The sequence below is a fragment of the Prinia subflava genome, chromosome 2 (genome assembly GCF_021018805.1).
Source record: "Prinia subflava isolate CZ2003 ecotype Zambia chromosome 2, Cam_Psub_1.2, whole genome shotgun sequence".
In the NCBI taxonomy this organism is placed as follows: domain Eukaryota; kingdom Metazoa; phylum Chordata; class Aves; order Passeriformes; family Cisticolidae; genus Prinia; species Prinia subflava.
The window spans coordinates 26,337,630-26,353,712 of record NC_086248.1 but is presented as its reverse complement, the minus strand read 5'-3'; the positions used below and the strand labels follow the sequence as shown (position 1 = coordinate 26,353,712).

Genomic DNA, 16,083 nt, shown 5'->3' with positions numbered 1-16,083 from the left:
AACAAAATCTGATCTATGTACAAAAGGTGCATTAACAATTTTAAGTAAAAAAAATTCTTAGCATTTTACTTGTAGTTGTTTTAGAGACTTCTCTTAATTTCATGGGAGACCTAATCAGGTTTTTTAACCTGAATTGAATACTAATGTGTGTTAAACCAGTATTTACATCAGTCACCCAGCATTATGAATTACAAAATTTGTGAAGATTTTGTCATTCTGTAAGATCTCATTTATTCAAATGAAGCCGTATTCCATTAAATAAAATACCTTTTAAACCACATTCAGCTTCCAAAGGAATGATCCAAAGTTTATTTTACTACTTTAAAGATTGTGCTATATTATTTTAGGCATTTTTAAATCATACAGTCCTCATTATAATGAGGCTGTAACTTCTCCAAAAGCAGTCCTTCAGAAATTTCATTGACTGATACTATGATCCCATCTCATTGTTTAGAAAGGAAGAGATGTATTAACCAAAGCAGATACGAGCATCAATCACCTCAGCTAGCTACTAAGAGCACCTTCCAGTTGTTGTCAGGAAGTTTAGTTACCACTCTGGAAACTCACGTAACATGTCTCTGCTCACACAATTTTTGGGGCATCTTGCTTGTACATAGCTTCAGTCTTGACAATGAAGCACTCTGTAATACTATTTCTACCTCAATTCTAATGGTACCTAGTCAAGTGTTCTCCAAGATTTACTGATGTATATCCTCTCCTGCTTAAATGCAAAAACAGCTTCAAGAACACTAAGAAAGTAACCTGTTTTGGTACTGGAGACAGCAAGTCACAAATAAGCTACATGAAATAATACTGTCTTTTCTACCATTAATTTTTGTCCACATTTATTTATGAGTAAAACAAACAGCAAACATTACAGCAAAGGGGACATTCAGGTCCAGATTAAAAAAAAAGAAATGAAGAAAACAGATGCCTGACTAGATTCTGAATTTAGGCACCTCAAGATTGCTGACAAAGTACACAAAAGTAAGTGAAAGAGATGAGCATTTCAGCAAACTTCGTAAGTGCATTTCAGTATTTATTTAGATGTTTTAAGCTCTCGCACTAGATTTTACAAGCTGGTGAACACTGGCAAAAGTATTTCTCCCACAGAACTATAACCACACATTCCCAAGACAGTATAAATATATGGTTGAACTAACATTAATACACATCACCATTTTATCAATTACATAATAAAACAAATTATCAAGTATCCAAATATTAAGTTACGCAGCTTTAAAGGCATACAAAATATTACAGAGGTCTGCCCAAGTCATAGCAGAAACTCAAGGAGGAAAAACAAAAAGAAAAGAAAAAGATCACACTTTCAACAAAGCAATAGTTGGTAAACAACTCTCAATAGGTACAGTAAAAGAAAACTACAAGATTTTTCAGAAATTTGATTAAGAATTTTCAGCTACAATAACAAAGCATTTCTACATTTTAAAAAAATATTTACTAAAGTAAAGGGCATATTCTATACTTCCTGCACAAGACAAAGGCAACATTTTACTAGAAATATTAAATAGCCCCTCCCAACCTTTTCAGGCCCTCTGTTAAGTTGCACGTGAAGTGCCAACATTAATTTTACTGTAAGGCTTTTTGTCTGGAGACATTAAAGACTTGTGTGCTTCTGTACAATTTAAAAGATATTCTACATGAATAACCAGAGTAATGACTTGTAATATGGAGAGGTTCAGATAACAGAAAAGTACAGATGCAGGGGTAGAAAGTTGCTGTAATTCATAGTATTAAAAAGACAGACTGTGCAAATCCTGATAACTCTAGTGCGATTGTGGGAGACAAAACATACAGTGAGCAGGCAAGACTACTTTAGAGGCCATATTCTTTAATATTGAAATGACTGTAGAAAAAGAAGATAGTAAGGTCCAGATAAGCTGGTAGTTCTCACATCATCAGAACTATGCTCATTTTAAGGAAAAACCTATAGTTGATATGCTGGGTATTTTGGCACCTAATCTCTCTACAGATTGATTTATTTTAGTACCCCAATTTTTAGTAGTTGAAACTAGGTCAGTAAGACTCAATGGCATGATTAAAGGATATTTGATCTGATAATTAATGAACAAGGAGACAGTTCAGAAACAGGGTACAGCAAAAACATTTACTGGGTCTCCAAATAGACAGATATTTATCTAAACATAGAAGTTGCATTTCTACTGAGCCTTTAGCCTAATAAATACTCCTAAGGAAGCTTCCTTTACTACTAAAAAATACCAGACTGATGTCTTTGGCATGCAGTCTGCTTAATTCTGGTTTCCATCCTTTATTCCCAAAGAAGTACTATAGGCCGTTGAGCTTTATTGAATACAACAATTATTTCGGTGACCGTTGGAATCTTTAAAGCGCAGACGCATCTTGGGGCGGTATTTCTCCAGGTACAGAAGTTGCTTGCTGTTGAAAGCTCCACGCCGCTTCCTAAATGAAAAAAAAACCAAATTTGAAACAGAACATCAATCTACTGCCCAGTGAAATAATATCACCAACCAGAGAAAAATATTTTTAGGTCACTTTAAAAAAGCCATCACCAAGTCAAGGCTGTAACCAAAGTAGGTATAATTGGAAGTGCCAGGAAAGAGGGTGGTAGCTTCCTTTCACAAATACCTCACTTGACCACAGGAGGACCAGGAGTACATTGCATTTTAGACTTTATTCTAGCCTATGATAAGCAAAAGCCACAGATTTTACATTAAGATTTTTAGAAGAAACTTCAAAAGGAAGCTGCAGGGCAGATACAAGATGGTCTTCTTGAGAGCTGAAGTTTCTCTTTCTCTTAAAATAATTATAAAGACTACAACAATAGTAAGAAAGTACATAAACATTTACAGTCCCCATAGTAAAATGCTGAATAGAAATTGAGCTTTTTTTGTTTTCTCAAACTGTATGTATGTGAAAAAAGGTACATGTTGGCTGACTGCAGTTGTACCTGGCTTCCTAGTCCTCATTTCATATACAACCAGTACAAGCTGCATTGAATTCTTTAAAGGCCTGGCAATTACGCAAGAAGTATTTTGTCACTGTTTATAATGGATGCAGCTTCTTTTAACTATAGCTGAAACCCAAGAAATTAAAACACTGAGACTAGTTCTCATCCAACTTACATAACATTGATTAAAAAATTCAAGGAAGTATTTGACTTCAGCAGACCACCAAAAAAGACATAGGTACTCTGCCTTTCATATGTAAAATAAAGAGAACTCTGCAAATCTAACTGAAAGTTAGGCTGGTTGTTAATGGTTGTTTAAATTTTTTTTTTAAATCTCCTCAAATGATTATGTATGGATTCTGGTTTCAACCGAAAAATACCCATTAGACAGGTCCAAGTCCTACAACACTGACTGTATGCAGTACAATTTCAGATGTCCTAAATTAAATACCTTACCAAAAAAAAAAAAAAAAAAAAAAAAAAAAAAAAAAAAAAAAAAAGCATCAAAGACAAGAATAACATGTAGAATTTCCTTCAGTCCCTTCAGATACATCGTTCAGGATGTACCAACATACTGAATCTTGGGAACAGCTACATGTTAGCATCACACTTACTGTCTTATGAACTGCACTGCATCTTCGTACTTCATTCCACATTCTATCAGTGCAAGAGCAACTAAGACTGGAGCTCTGGTGCAAAAACAAAACATCAGTTTAGTTTTTGTTAAAGCATACTCAGAAAAACAATTTACTTTGTTTTTTTTTGCATATATTATGTTTCTTCACTGGGAAAGCAGGAAAGGCAGAAGGCGTATCTACATTCACATAAAATCACCTGGTTTTGAGTTAGCCATTCTCATTACATAGGGGTTCAAATTAATTCTGGTCAACCTGAGCTTCATTCATCTGACTTTATGTACAGCAGAGGACAACAGAAATAAAGTGCAACTAATCTTTAACCATTTGTTTCAAATGAATTGATTCGGAGAAGGAGTTGTGTATAGGTTTTTATTCTCCAAAAGGAATTATCATTAGAAGCAGTCTGGATACCAAACCAGAAGTCAGAAGAGGGGTCGAGTTCAGTAAGAACTGACCAATCCTAGAACTAGTGTCACAAGTTTTGGGAACAGATGCAATCCACAGGCTGCTGCACTCCCCTGAGAATGAATTTCCTTATTTGCCATAGTGTTCCTCCTCTGGTATAATCAATTTTCAGTTACAAAAGCTTGACTTAAATCAAATACATTAGCAATTTATGACTCAAAAAATCCCCAAAATAACATACAACAAAATCTCACATCACACACTAGCAAGAGACTTGTGCATGCAGTAGTAACTTTAAGTGGTTTCTTATGTTCAGGGATTTAAAAAAAAAACTTAAATGACAGAAAGCTGGGACCAGCTTTTCAACTAATTAACTGTCCCATTTTGAGGACAAGCCAACCAGTATCATTCTGAGCAGCAGAACAGGACTTGTTTTGGTAACATTCATCACTACAGTGAACTTTGTTATTTATGAAGCCATAATGCAGTGGATAAGCCAGGCTTATGCGCAAGACCAGAAACTTCCATTTTTATTGGCCAATGCTGAAATCTATGGCTAGAATATAGCAATTCCTATTTGAACAGATCTAGTTCCCAGGTACTCTAAAACAGCAGAAAAAACATTATTTTCTCACAACTGTTAGAACTTGATTCAAGACAGAGGCTGCAGACAGAAGGAACAGGACTAAGACGAGAGTATTTAGCATTATCCCTAAGAATTTTCATGTCACTTTTAGAAATGAGACAAACAGCTTTGGGACTTTGGAAAACACTTTTCATCCCCCAGAGAGGTGGTAGATGAATGCTGGTCTTGATGTACCAGAACCACCCACTTGTTTGGGGTTAATGGTTACAATGCCCTTGGTTCAAGGAGACTGGCAATGCTGTGGAAATGGAGATGGAGAGAAGCAGACAAGTCACAAAACCCCATACCCATCAGAAAAAAAATAGATAAAGCATCTCAGTAGGGCACTCATCAATATACTCGGTACAAGAATATTCTAGTTAACCTAATTCTGTAGACTTTGTGAGAGCTGTGACCAAAGCATCATCTCTTGATCTAAACATCTTTAATAAATACATACAACAGTTTCCTGCTATCTTAACTACTTTTGAGCCTGAGGTCATTCCAATACCAGATACATGACTATTTTACATTTGCCTCTAATAAACTTTTGCACTAGATCTTAACAAGTCTGACCCGGGATGACTGTTCAACAAACCTTTCAAGCTTCACCCACCTGCCAAGACCGGCAACACAGTGAACAGCAATACAACAACCAGGTTCTTCACGAAATTTAACTTTAAGGAGGTTTAGCCAATCATCAACAATCTGGTTGGATGGTGGAGCACCGTCATCAAAGGGCCAGTCCTAGAACACAGGATGACAAACACAAAAAGACAGAATTCTTGTAAGCTGTATGCATAGGCAAAAAAAAGGAGGGGACACAGTGGACAAAGAGCTGACAGCTGAGGAAACCACCCAAACCTACAATTTTCTACTAGTCTAACTATTGCATATAATATTACAAATACATTCCTCTCAATCAGTTTTCACTGATCACATGATTTAGGCCAAAACATTTTTCCTGAAAAGAAAAGATGTCTCCGTATCTTTTTCCTTCATGCTGGAATACACTCATAAAATTAATAAGGTGGTGTCAAATAATCTTTTTCTGGGGGAAGGGGGTAGAGTGACAAGGGAAATATGTTGGTTTTGAACTCTGCTTCTACACTACTTACCAAAACCTGAATGCCTTCTTTTTCCACCGGAGCAGTGTCGTAAGTAGCTTCACACACTCTTACCACTGTGGTAACACCGTATTTCTTAAGTTCCTAGGGAGTGGAAGAAAAAAAAAAGGCTGTAAACTAGCTTCACTTAACATTTAATTTTCTCAATAAGCTCACTTAGTAATTCATTCCAAAATTTTCAGTAGCAAAACTCATGCAAATGTTTGCCATCCTGCAGACACAGACAGCTGAAATGACTAAAAACTTGTGTGCTAATGCCAGATACTTTGAGCTTTACTGCAAACATAGTCCAACGTGCAGGCTAAGTTTTGCTGTGTTGGATCAGACTTTCTTCTTTTAAAATCCAATCCTGATAAATATTGATTAATCAAAGAGGCCATCTCTAAAAGATATTCATTTTAAAGGAACAAGAAGCTTTCTGGTTTGCAAAGCCACATACTTCACTGAAAGTATTCTGAGCAAAGCTCAAATCTTCCACCTCTCTCTCTCTCTCTGCTTAAAACAACAGGTTTGTTAGACCACTTACTCTTATGAGTTACAAGCACAGGACAATAATTATTCCAGTTCCAGAGTTGTCATGACAAAATTTAGCTTTCCATTTTGCTATTACTCTACATTAAAAAAAAAAAGCAATCCTTCCTCATTCTCCCTGCAACAAACATCATTCACACTGCAACTGTCATGGTAGTGACTGAAGTATAGCCTAAGCATACCTGATCTACTTGTGAGAGTATAAAGGCAAGCAAATGTTATCTCACTCTGCTTCCTGTAAATAATCCTGCACTGAATGCAGATTTGAGCTGTAGTACACCTAAATCTTGCTAAGGAGGAACTTAGCAAACTTGGAGCGTCCCACAAAGTAGCTCTGCAAAGAACTTATTAGCATACACTCACTTTATACAACCATGCACTTTAGAGTTCCAACATGCTAAATGTGTGGTTTAAATGATAATTTCAGTACTAGCAATATATGCCAAGCCACTGGCTTTTGTCAGTAGCATGTACCAAAGCATTTAGAGTAGCTTCGGCAGCTCTGGGTGCAGAGTAAGCCTATTGCCACAAATTTCACTCACGTAGACGCTGTGACACAGAGGATCCTCTTAAGCTACACTAAAACCATGATCTGCTAACAGTGAAGGAAGCCAGGCAGTGAAAGCATATTGCAATCCTGTTATTAGCATCTAAGGTTCTGACCCACACTATGTATCACTATGCAGGAAGTGCCATGAAATGTTACACCACTTCAGCCCAATCTGAATGTGAGCTCCTACCACTGAGATGGTTGTATTGTTCTACACACAACTCTGCTGGATAATTCCTGTTTTCAGACCTAAACAATGCACTTAATGTACCATGTATTAGACAGTATAATTATTACTTCACTCTCAGAATTACATTTGTGAAGGTTGAAGTGTATGTCTGCAGATCTTCAAAGCACAGCACCAGTATTTGAAAAGAAAAATCAACATACAGTCTCAGTACCTCCTCCTATGGCTTTTGCACCAATTATCAGCTAGTAAAGGAAACTATAAATACAATATGCTGTCCAGGGATTAAAAAAATACATCAATAAGAATTCTGTACTGGCCTTACCTCTATAAATTTGTTTAAGGTTGCATTGGTTGGATTATGTGTGATCAGGAATCTCATGTTCTTGTAGGTGATTTCCACAGGAGCTGGGCGGTTCATTCGGGCCATATTGATTTAGTTAAACATGCAACAAGATTATGAAAGGATTAAAAAAATTTCTAATACAGAAGTGATGTAGAGAAACTGAAGTCTACTTCACTATACTCCACGTGAAATTCTCAGTGCTTCGAAGGATGAGGTTGGGAGCAATGGGAAATGAAATGAACCTCCTAACAAGAAGCAGCAATTCTTCAATCCAGTAATACTGAGGCAAAAGAAAGGCAGTGCACTGAGGTTTACCCCATCCAGGTCTGAATTCCGTTGTTAAATGCTCTGCCAATTTCAATTCAACACTTCTTATCCTGGTCAACCACTCTTAGGGGGGCTTCTTGGTGGAGTAGTAATGGATTTCTACAGTTCACTTGTCTGCATAGAGGTCGTGCTGTGCCTGGCAGTAGTCTCCACTGCCCTTCAGAAACTCCATAAATGTGTGACCAAGAACACCACAGAACTGCTGTAAAGAGAGGGGGAGGAAAAAACATGATGAGTACAGGTAAAACAAGGTTATAAGACATCACACTTTAAAAGATGCAAAAATGAAAACACAGTAAAACTAAGCGGTTTCACAAGAATTAGGTTTGTGTAAGAATCCTGTTACCTTTCTTAGCATGGATTACTAGAAAATAAATACATTTATTTATTATACAACTTCCACGTAGGGTTTTTGCAACACCTAATCCTGTCATGTATTAAAATATCAATTTCAGATGTGCTAAACACAGCAACAAGTTTTAAGAACCCCAGTATTTATAAAGAGAATAGTTCTTCAGGATACCCCTACAAATGGCTATTCCATTTTGAATTGAAAGACATCACAACATCTACTTAAGTTACAGTGCCTAAAGTTACAGAAACAAATGCATATAAATCCACCTGACTCAAATAGGAGGCTCTGAAAGCAAATGCAGACTTTGTGGCCTAACAATACAATGTGAACTTTTGAACAGAGGCTTTTGAGGCACACAGATTTCTAACTAAGGAACATTTCACACACTAAAGGCTGGAGACCAATGGCAACCTTCACCTGCTTTTAGTCTTTTTACACCATGACCTCATTAATATACCAAGAAACCAGTAATGGTCTAGCTAAAAACATACATAGGAAAGTTTGTTGAACAGGCCATTCCTGTCCAGTGGTATGCTGCTTAGCTATGGTTAAAGTTATATATATAATTACTGCAAGAAGCAACCAGGAATTAAGATAGCAAACAAACTGCTCCAAGTTGTGCATTTATTTGCAGATGCTACAAATGAAGCACACACATGCTTTTATGTACTGTAAAACCCTTACAGCAGATGTGTTAAGTTTTGTGCCCAGCTACCCTACCAGTATTACTGCTCATACACGTCTAGGAAACAGGAGGAAAGAAGAGGGGAGTTCTGTTTTCCAAAAGAGAGGCACAAGTTGAACCACACATCCACTAAATATTAGTTTTAGAGAGAAACATAATCAATCTTACAAATATTTAGCAGAAAAAAATATTTCTGTTCATCTGTCAACCACTTCCATGTTTTCAGACAGCTTCCTGATAAAGAGCATGGTACATCACAGGCATGAATTGTAAAAACAAACAACAAAGCAAAGAAACACATAATAAAACCCCAACCTGCTAACAAACAGGAGAATGAAATTAACAGAAAGAAGCTAAGATGACAATTTCACATCCACTTTGCTGCCACTCCAGAGATACTACCATCACCTAGAGTGAGGTAGACGAGGATTAAGTTTGCCAGCTACTTGTAAAAAACACTACTTCAGTATTTAACAACTTGAGAGAGAGCAAGAGTTCTAAATATAGTAGGCTTGGAAAAGGAGTAAGAAGGATCCTCTTAAGTCAAAGGTCAACAGAGTAACAGGAACCAGAAGAATTCAGACTCGGAAGAACTCCAAGAATCATCATCTGACTCATCAGCCATGCCCTAGCAAGGTGGCAGGTGTGCATTTAAAAGCCCCCTAGGACCAGATCTAGGGAACAGCTAAAATAGCAACTGAAAAAAAGAACTGAAGGTAACTTATTTAAAGTCACTTTCAATTAGCTTAAGAAGCAGAACAGCAAAAAGGGACAGGACAGCTTTAAGCAGATAGAGCTGCACAAGGTCTTGTGCTGCCTTTTGCACTGCACTGGCAGATCTCATATTGATCTCTCTTAAGACTGCTTAGAAGAATCATAGACAGATCCTTGCCCTGTTAACGGATGAGGGAGTGAAGGCTGCTAGAAACACAAATGCATGCAAGTGAGCTTGAGGACAAAGAATGGAGTCATTAGGATGAAAACTTTTCAACTGGCAAAACAGAGATTTTTGGGGAGAAAAGAATATTTAACTTGTCACCATACCAGGGCAGGTAGGAAGAAAGAAGTAATGAGGTTTCATCCAGTCTTCTAGGCAGGCTGCCTTTAGTCTCCAAGTGGCACTACTCAAGATACCAGACAAACCAGTAAACACAGAAAAGGATAGGCAGCAATTAGCTAAGTAAAAAATCCTTCTTTTAATGCAGATTGCTAATGACATTTTAGAAACCGGGTGCACAGTTCAAATTCTTATACAAAGCAGAAGCAAGTAGATTATGCAATGTTACATTTGAGTTCCATGTGTTATTAACCCTTACAAAGGAATTCATTTTGTTAATTACTGACTTAACAGTCAGTATTAGACACATCAGAACCTCAGTAATTCACACATCTAAGGACCTAACCAAGCATGTACTTAAGCCTCACTATTTGCCTTGGCAACTACTCCTGCCACACTGCAGAGGACCAAAGCTCACATTTTGCTTTGATGTGAATGCCATCACTTCTCACCAATACCAGCAGGAAAGTTTCACAGGCAGATCAACTTCTTTAGGCAGCAACACACTGTACTATCCCAAGGCAGCTTTGCCAACCTAGTTTCGTTCTGTTCTGGGAGTCAAATAAAAATTAAAGATGAGTAGTACATGGGCATGCTGTTTCTGTTATGCAGCTAAGCCAGAGAACAAGGCTTCATCCACTTTCAGCAAAAAGACCTGGAAGATGCAAAATCGGCTATGAAAATAGTGTTGTAGTAATTATGATGACTTCAGGCTTTGAGGGAACTCAAGCGATGTCATGAGCTTCCAAAGGCTTGGAAATACAGCTTTAAAATTATTATATCGTCTCATACAGTTTTGGTAGGTAAGCTATCAAAACAGTCAAGACAGTGCATGAAAGCAAAAAGTTGCATAACTGAAATTCAAACACATAGAGTTAAAGGCAGACGGTTTTTTAACAGAGTTAACACCAACTCATTGTTTATACCATCAAGCTCGGTAACCCAGCGCATTCTTTTCAATTTACATATAAATCTTCCTTGAGGAAATTTAACACTAAGGACTTTTAGAAAAAGTAGCAGTTTCCATCCCAACAGAAAGCCCAACATTTAGATCATCAAATAAACTTGGAAAACAAAACTAGGGTAACTATGCCAGGACCACCTATCGAGAGAAAGTAACCTGTCCATTATAGCTGCATTAATTATAATTGTATGATCTACTACAATTCAAGCTAGGAGAAGTTAGAGAATAGTCTGTTTAGGCAGGAAGAAGGTATCTTGAAGAGGAAGGCTTTAATTCATGCCCTTCTCTGGGACGGAAAGCTGAAGTACCTGTCACCACTGACAAGAAGATTAACAGGCTGTTTATTTGGGGTTTGAAATAATCACTCATGTCTGAAAAAAATGGTCTACAAAAGTAAGCTATTATTCATTACTGATACGGGGAAAGCAGAGAGGTGCAAGGATATCCCACACTGTTGACAGTCTGGTTCTGACAACTCGGTAGCATCTTGAAAAGCATGCAAACAAAAGCACTTGTAAATATATTTATATGGCATTTTACCTTCAGAAGACGTGCGAGATGTTTCATGGTTGCCCAATCCACCTGCTCATAGACTGAAAACACTTATACCCAGAACCAACTATGTGGTCTCACATTCTTTTAAGTGAAGACCTGACATGCACTTATCTACTGAAACCACAGGACGAAAACTAGAAAACAAAAATAAACTAAGTTTCACACCAATTTGAAAACACCTGCAAGGACGTTCATTGTTCTAACTTACTACCCAACAAAAAGATACTGAATGAAAAATACTTCCAACTTCTCTTGCTATTCAAATTCAAGGCCTCAGTATCAACTGCCAAAGCAGACAGGGAAGAGTGGGATGGTAAGGGGTACAAACTGCGAAGCCACTGCCAAGGTAGAGGCACACCTTCATAAATGTACTCTTGACAAGATGCACCTCCCATCTACTGGGCAGTAACTGCCTGATATCCACAGTGATAACACTGTCCACTTCGGACCATGAAAAGTGACCCTTTGCCTATGAAAATACATTCACATCTCACCAATGGGAAGGGAGAATCCAAAGGTTTATCATAAATTTGTTGTGACATGCTCTATGCCGAAAGGGTATTCTAGTGGTTCAAACATGCAGCGAAGGGGGAAGACAAAATTATCTCAAAACTTCCTGCATAACAAGTCATTGCAACTTTGAGAGATGATGAAACCGAGACCATGTGATTTAGTTCAAAGTTCTTCTGCTTTGGACCACAAAAACAACATGCAAAGAAGCCTTAACAGATATTGGAAAAAATTAGACATCACAGAAACGTATCTATCCCCTCATCTAGCACTTCCTCTGGAGTTTCTAAAAGCAAGGAATCTCCAAATGACTGAACACTGTCACTTCAATAGCAAATCAAATAAATCATGTCAGCCTATTAAAACACTATTCCATTATGTTTTAAGTGATAATGTGAGAAATATAGCACATACAGTAAAAAATGTCTGCATGCATTTCATCGAGTTTAATTAAGCCATGAATGCCTAACAAAAAGTTGCAACTGCGAAGAAAGCAGTAAGAACTTCCATTTAACACAGAAATATTTCTTGGATTGATCCGACAGAGTGAGTTTTAATTTTTTGAAGAAGGTGACAATCTGTTGTTTATGATTCAGTAATACCCTTATCTTGGTTTTCTGGTTAATGTTTAAAATAAGTGATTGCTTACAGTCAGCCAACACATTGACTATAGATCTGGCATTCTTATGTGGTGTGTATTTTGTAAGAACAGGTAAGTTTCACTTGATAGAAGTTATTAGATAAGGCTAATTTCTTTTTATTTACTGTCTTACTGACACATTTAGTTTCAGTAAGACAATGAAATCCCGGTGCCTTGGCTCTTGTTGTATCTGTCACGCACTTTTATTTCTCATTCTCATATTTACATATTACCTCTTCTACACCTTCCCCCGAAACAACTCTGTTCCTGTGCGACAATTTCAAAACCCATCGCTGTTCCATCATTGAAATATGAGCTGACATTTAGGTGTAATCTTCACGTTTCTTGATTTGTCAGTTTTATGAGATTACAAAGAGACAGGGTTCATACTTCTGAGTCACTGCTTTCGAAAGACTCAGCAGATGCAGGTAGACATATTGGAAAGTTGTCTCCAGCAGCAACAAGAAAACACCAGATTACAGGACCTTCATGCCACCAAAACTGCACAATTGTCAGCTCATAATACTTCTTATGTGCACAGCTGGCTACAAGTGAGCAAACAATCCTGCTTCTATTTTCGTAGACGACTTGATTTTGTTAATTCTTTGTCTTTCTTGCTTCCCTGCTTTTAGAGGGCATACTATCACCAGCAAGCCGTGCATTGTTTGATTTCTTTCTGCTTAAATACACACTGTGCTCTGTAGTCAGATGTTACGCAGCACAGGCACCGAGATTACTAGGGGAGTTAAAAAAGGAAAACAAAAACCGTCAAGCGAAACCTTCCAAAGCTGAACTATGACCCAACTCCAGAAGGAAATGCCTTCCTTGAAAAGACAGAAGGCAAGGTCTTGAAAGCAATTTCGATCAAAACTAAGGTATTCGACTGTATTCGTGAGCTTTTGAGGTTTAAGGCAGATGGTTACAGAAACATCTGCTTTAACATGTACTTAATGACTCGTCTGCGGACTTTTCCTGCCGAACAATGCCGGCTGCACACCCGAGTTCGGGCATACCCCACCTCTACTGCATAGAGCTCATTTTAGAAAGGACTCACGTCCTCCTCGCTCGCAGCCGGCACTGACTCCCCGCCCGAGACAAAGCCGCTGCCCGGCCGCCTTCGCCCCGGCCGCAGCCGCGCACGTGGGGCCGCGGCGGGGGGCGAGCGCCGGCCGCGGCAGCCAAGCCTGGCAACCAGCCTGGCAGCCAGCCGCCCACGGGCAAGCCCCGGCTTGCCCGGACAGCCCCGGGCCACGGCCGCCCCGCAGCCGCCGCGCTCCCGGCCTGTCTGCCCCAATCTCCCCCCAGCGCGGAGACACTGTCCCGACCGTGACAGCGCCCCGCGGGCCAGGCAGTGCCGTCGCCCCGACTGCGGCGGTCACGGGTTCGCATCACGCCTCGATCAGGCTCCCGACGCGGAGCCATCTTGTTCCCCGGAGCCGCCGCCCGGCTCGGCTTCCCCCCGGCAGGGGGCTCCCGGCACGGCCCAGGGCGCGGAGCCACGGCCGCGCTGCCCTTCCCGGCGGGCGGCCCAGCCCGGCCCGGCGGACTCCGCCGCACAGAGCCCGGCGGGGAGAAGGCCGGGCCGGCAGGCGGGGCAAGCGGCAGCCGAGCTCACAAAGCCGCTTTGTGCCCGGGCCGGGCCGCCCAGGAGCCGCGGAGAGATCGCCACCTCCTCCTTTCTCGGTGGAGGAGGGAAGAGGGGCGCCAGCGGGGAAGAGAAGCCGAGCCGTGCCGCAGCCCGGCGGGCTTGGCTCCCCAGCGGCCCGCCCGTCGGGAGCCGCAGCCCGGCGCTTCGACAAGCCGCCCGCAGCCGGCGCGGCCCGGACGACAGAACAAAGAGACAACATGGAGATGGGGGAGAGGGGGAGGAGAGGCGCGGTAGCCGGGACGCCAGCGGGGCGAGGGGCCGGGGAGGGGGACGCGGGCGGGCGGGCGGCACTCACAGGAATATGGTTACTCATTGAAGACTGTAGCCTGATCATACAGCCGGGGTGCGGGCGCCACCGCCGGGGGCAGGAGGAGCAGAACTAGGAGGAGGAAGAGGAGGAGGCGCTGGAGGCCGCGGAGCTGCCGGCGGGGGTTCGGCGGCGGCGGCGGCGCGGGGAAGGACCATACAGCGGCTGCGGCGGGCGGGCGGCTCTGCGGGCGGCGCCGGGCGGACGCGGCTGCACCAGGAGCGACACTCGGCGCCGCCTCCCGCACGAGCGTCCCGGGCCCCGCCCGCCGCGCGTCACTGACGAGCGTCGCTTCCGCCCAATCAGCGGCGCCATCTGCGCGTCTGGGGCGGGCGCGGGGCGGGGCGGGGCGGGGCAGGCGGGCGCGCGCGAGAGGCGGAGGCGGCCGGCGGGAACCGGTTGGTGAATGGGGCCGGCGCGAGGAGCGCCCCTCAGGGCCGCGCCGGGACACCCCGCGCGCCCCGCCCGCGCGCGCCGGTGCCGGCGGCTCGTGGCGCGAGCGGCGGCTCCCGCGGCACGGAGCGTTCCGGACTGTGCCGTGCGGCCTGAGCCCGCCGCGCCGGGGAGAGCCGCGAGAGCCGCGCCCGCGCAGGACGCGGGGTGGCGCAGCGCCGGCCTCGCGTGGGTTTAATCCTTCGGCCCCTTCGCCCGTGGGCTGGAAAACCGCTCTGGCGAGTTTAATGCGGACAGGAAGCTCTTAGAGCGTTCTGCCCGCAGATTACCCCGTGTCTCTAAGTCGAGATGAAAACCGTGATTGTGGTGTTGCAGATGGGAGCTCAGCCCAGTAGGCCAGAAGCGGTGTGAGAAACAGCAGCAGGGCTCGCTCAGCCTCGTGCTCCCTCTCGCCTCTGGGAAAGCGTGTCCCAGGGCACAGGGCTTCCCGAAGAGCGGACTGCAGGAGGTGCAGCCGGCCCAGGGGAGCACCGAGCGCTGCCTCCGGGACGGCCGCATGGCCGGCAGGCCCGGCTGGACACCGCCAGCCGGGGAAACACCTCCGAGTGGGTCACTGCCAGCTTTCTGCAATAACAGCCTATTTTTAGCTTGAGTTCATCTGAAACTGTTCTGGTTGCATTTAACTAGTTAAGTTTTTCTTCTGTATGATATTTTACTACTGCTAAACAGATCACCAGAGCTTGCAGAACGTGGTTTTGATATAAAAAATAATCTGCCCCAATCTGAGTCTCCTCAAGCAGTGTTGCCCTGTACAAAGGCATGGCCGGTTTGTGATTTTCCCAAATGTCTTGGGTTTGTAGAACCTGCGTAAGCCGTGGTTTGTCCAGAGGAGGCTTTTACAGTATCTGACACGTGAGAGATGTGCTGTTCAGAACATGTCTACACTATCTTTCACTTCACCTTGCTTCAGTAATCGGGAGCCATGTCTCTGCTAGGATAAAGTACTTAGCTTCTCAGGGCTATAAATAGATCTGGGCTGTATTTATTTGCATTGTGTTATGTATTTACTGACTTAAAACGTTTCTGGTGGACTCACAGCTGTTTCCACTTCTCTATATAAAACTTCTTGAAAACAGGCTCAGAATGCTGTAAAATAAGTATTGTAATATTGGCTGCTTGTACTATTTACTTTTTGGTGGTTGCAATGATAGAAAAGTTTTGGGAATAAAGTCAACTTCTGTCATTGGTAAAGTTTGAGGAATTTGCTCTGAATCACAGAGTTC

General features: G+C 42.1%; 2 protein-coding genes across 3 annotated transcripts; both read right to left on the bottom strand.

Moving 5' to 3' along the window:
* Window positions 1–1,022: 1,022 nt before the first annotated feature.
* Window positions 1,023–7,479, bottom strand: PTP4A1 (protein tyrosine phosphatase 4A1). 2 transcript variants are annotated; one of them, XM_063389419.1, is made up of 5 exons: window positions 7,339–7,479; window positions 5,737–5,829; window positions 5,235–5,365; window positions 3,565–3,639; window positions 1,023–2,442 (listed from the first exon to the last, which is right to left on the bottom strand). In XM_063389419.1, exons 1-5 carry the CDS (start codon window positions 7,441–7,443, stop codon window positions 2,325–2,327), a joined length of 522 nt encoding a protein of 173 aa, XP_063245489.1. In that variant the 5' UTR covers window positions 7,444–7,479; the 3' UTR covers window positions 1,023–2,324. The 2 variants fall into 2 exon arrangements, with proteins under 2 accessions (XP_063245489.1, XP_063245490.1); XM_063389420.1 differs by having other exon boundaries at window positions 1,023–2,438.
* Window positions 7,480–7,792: 313 nt separating this feature from the next.
* LOC134546568 (uncharacterized) lies at window positions 7,793–14,434 on the bottom strand. Its single transcript, XM_063389421.1, has 2 exons — window positions 14,396–14,434; window positions 7,793–7,888 (listed from the first exon to the last, which is right to left on the bottom strand). Exons 1-2 carry the CDS (start codon window positions 14,432–14,434, stop codon window positions 7,793–7,795), a joined length of 135 nt encoding a protein of 44 aa, XP_063245491.1.
* Between the last annotated feature and the right edge of the window lie 1,649 nt (window positions 14,435–16,083).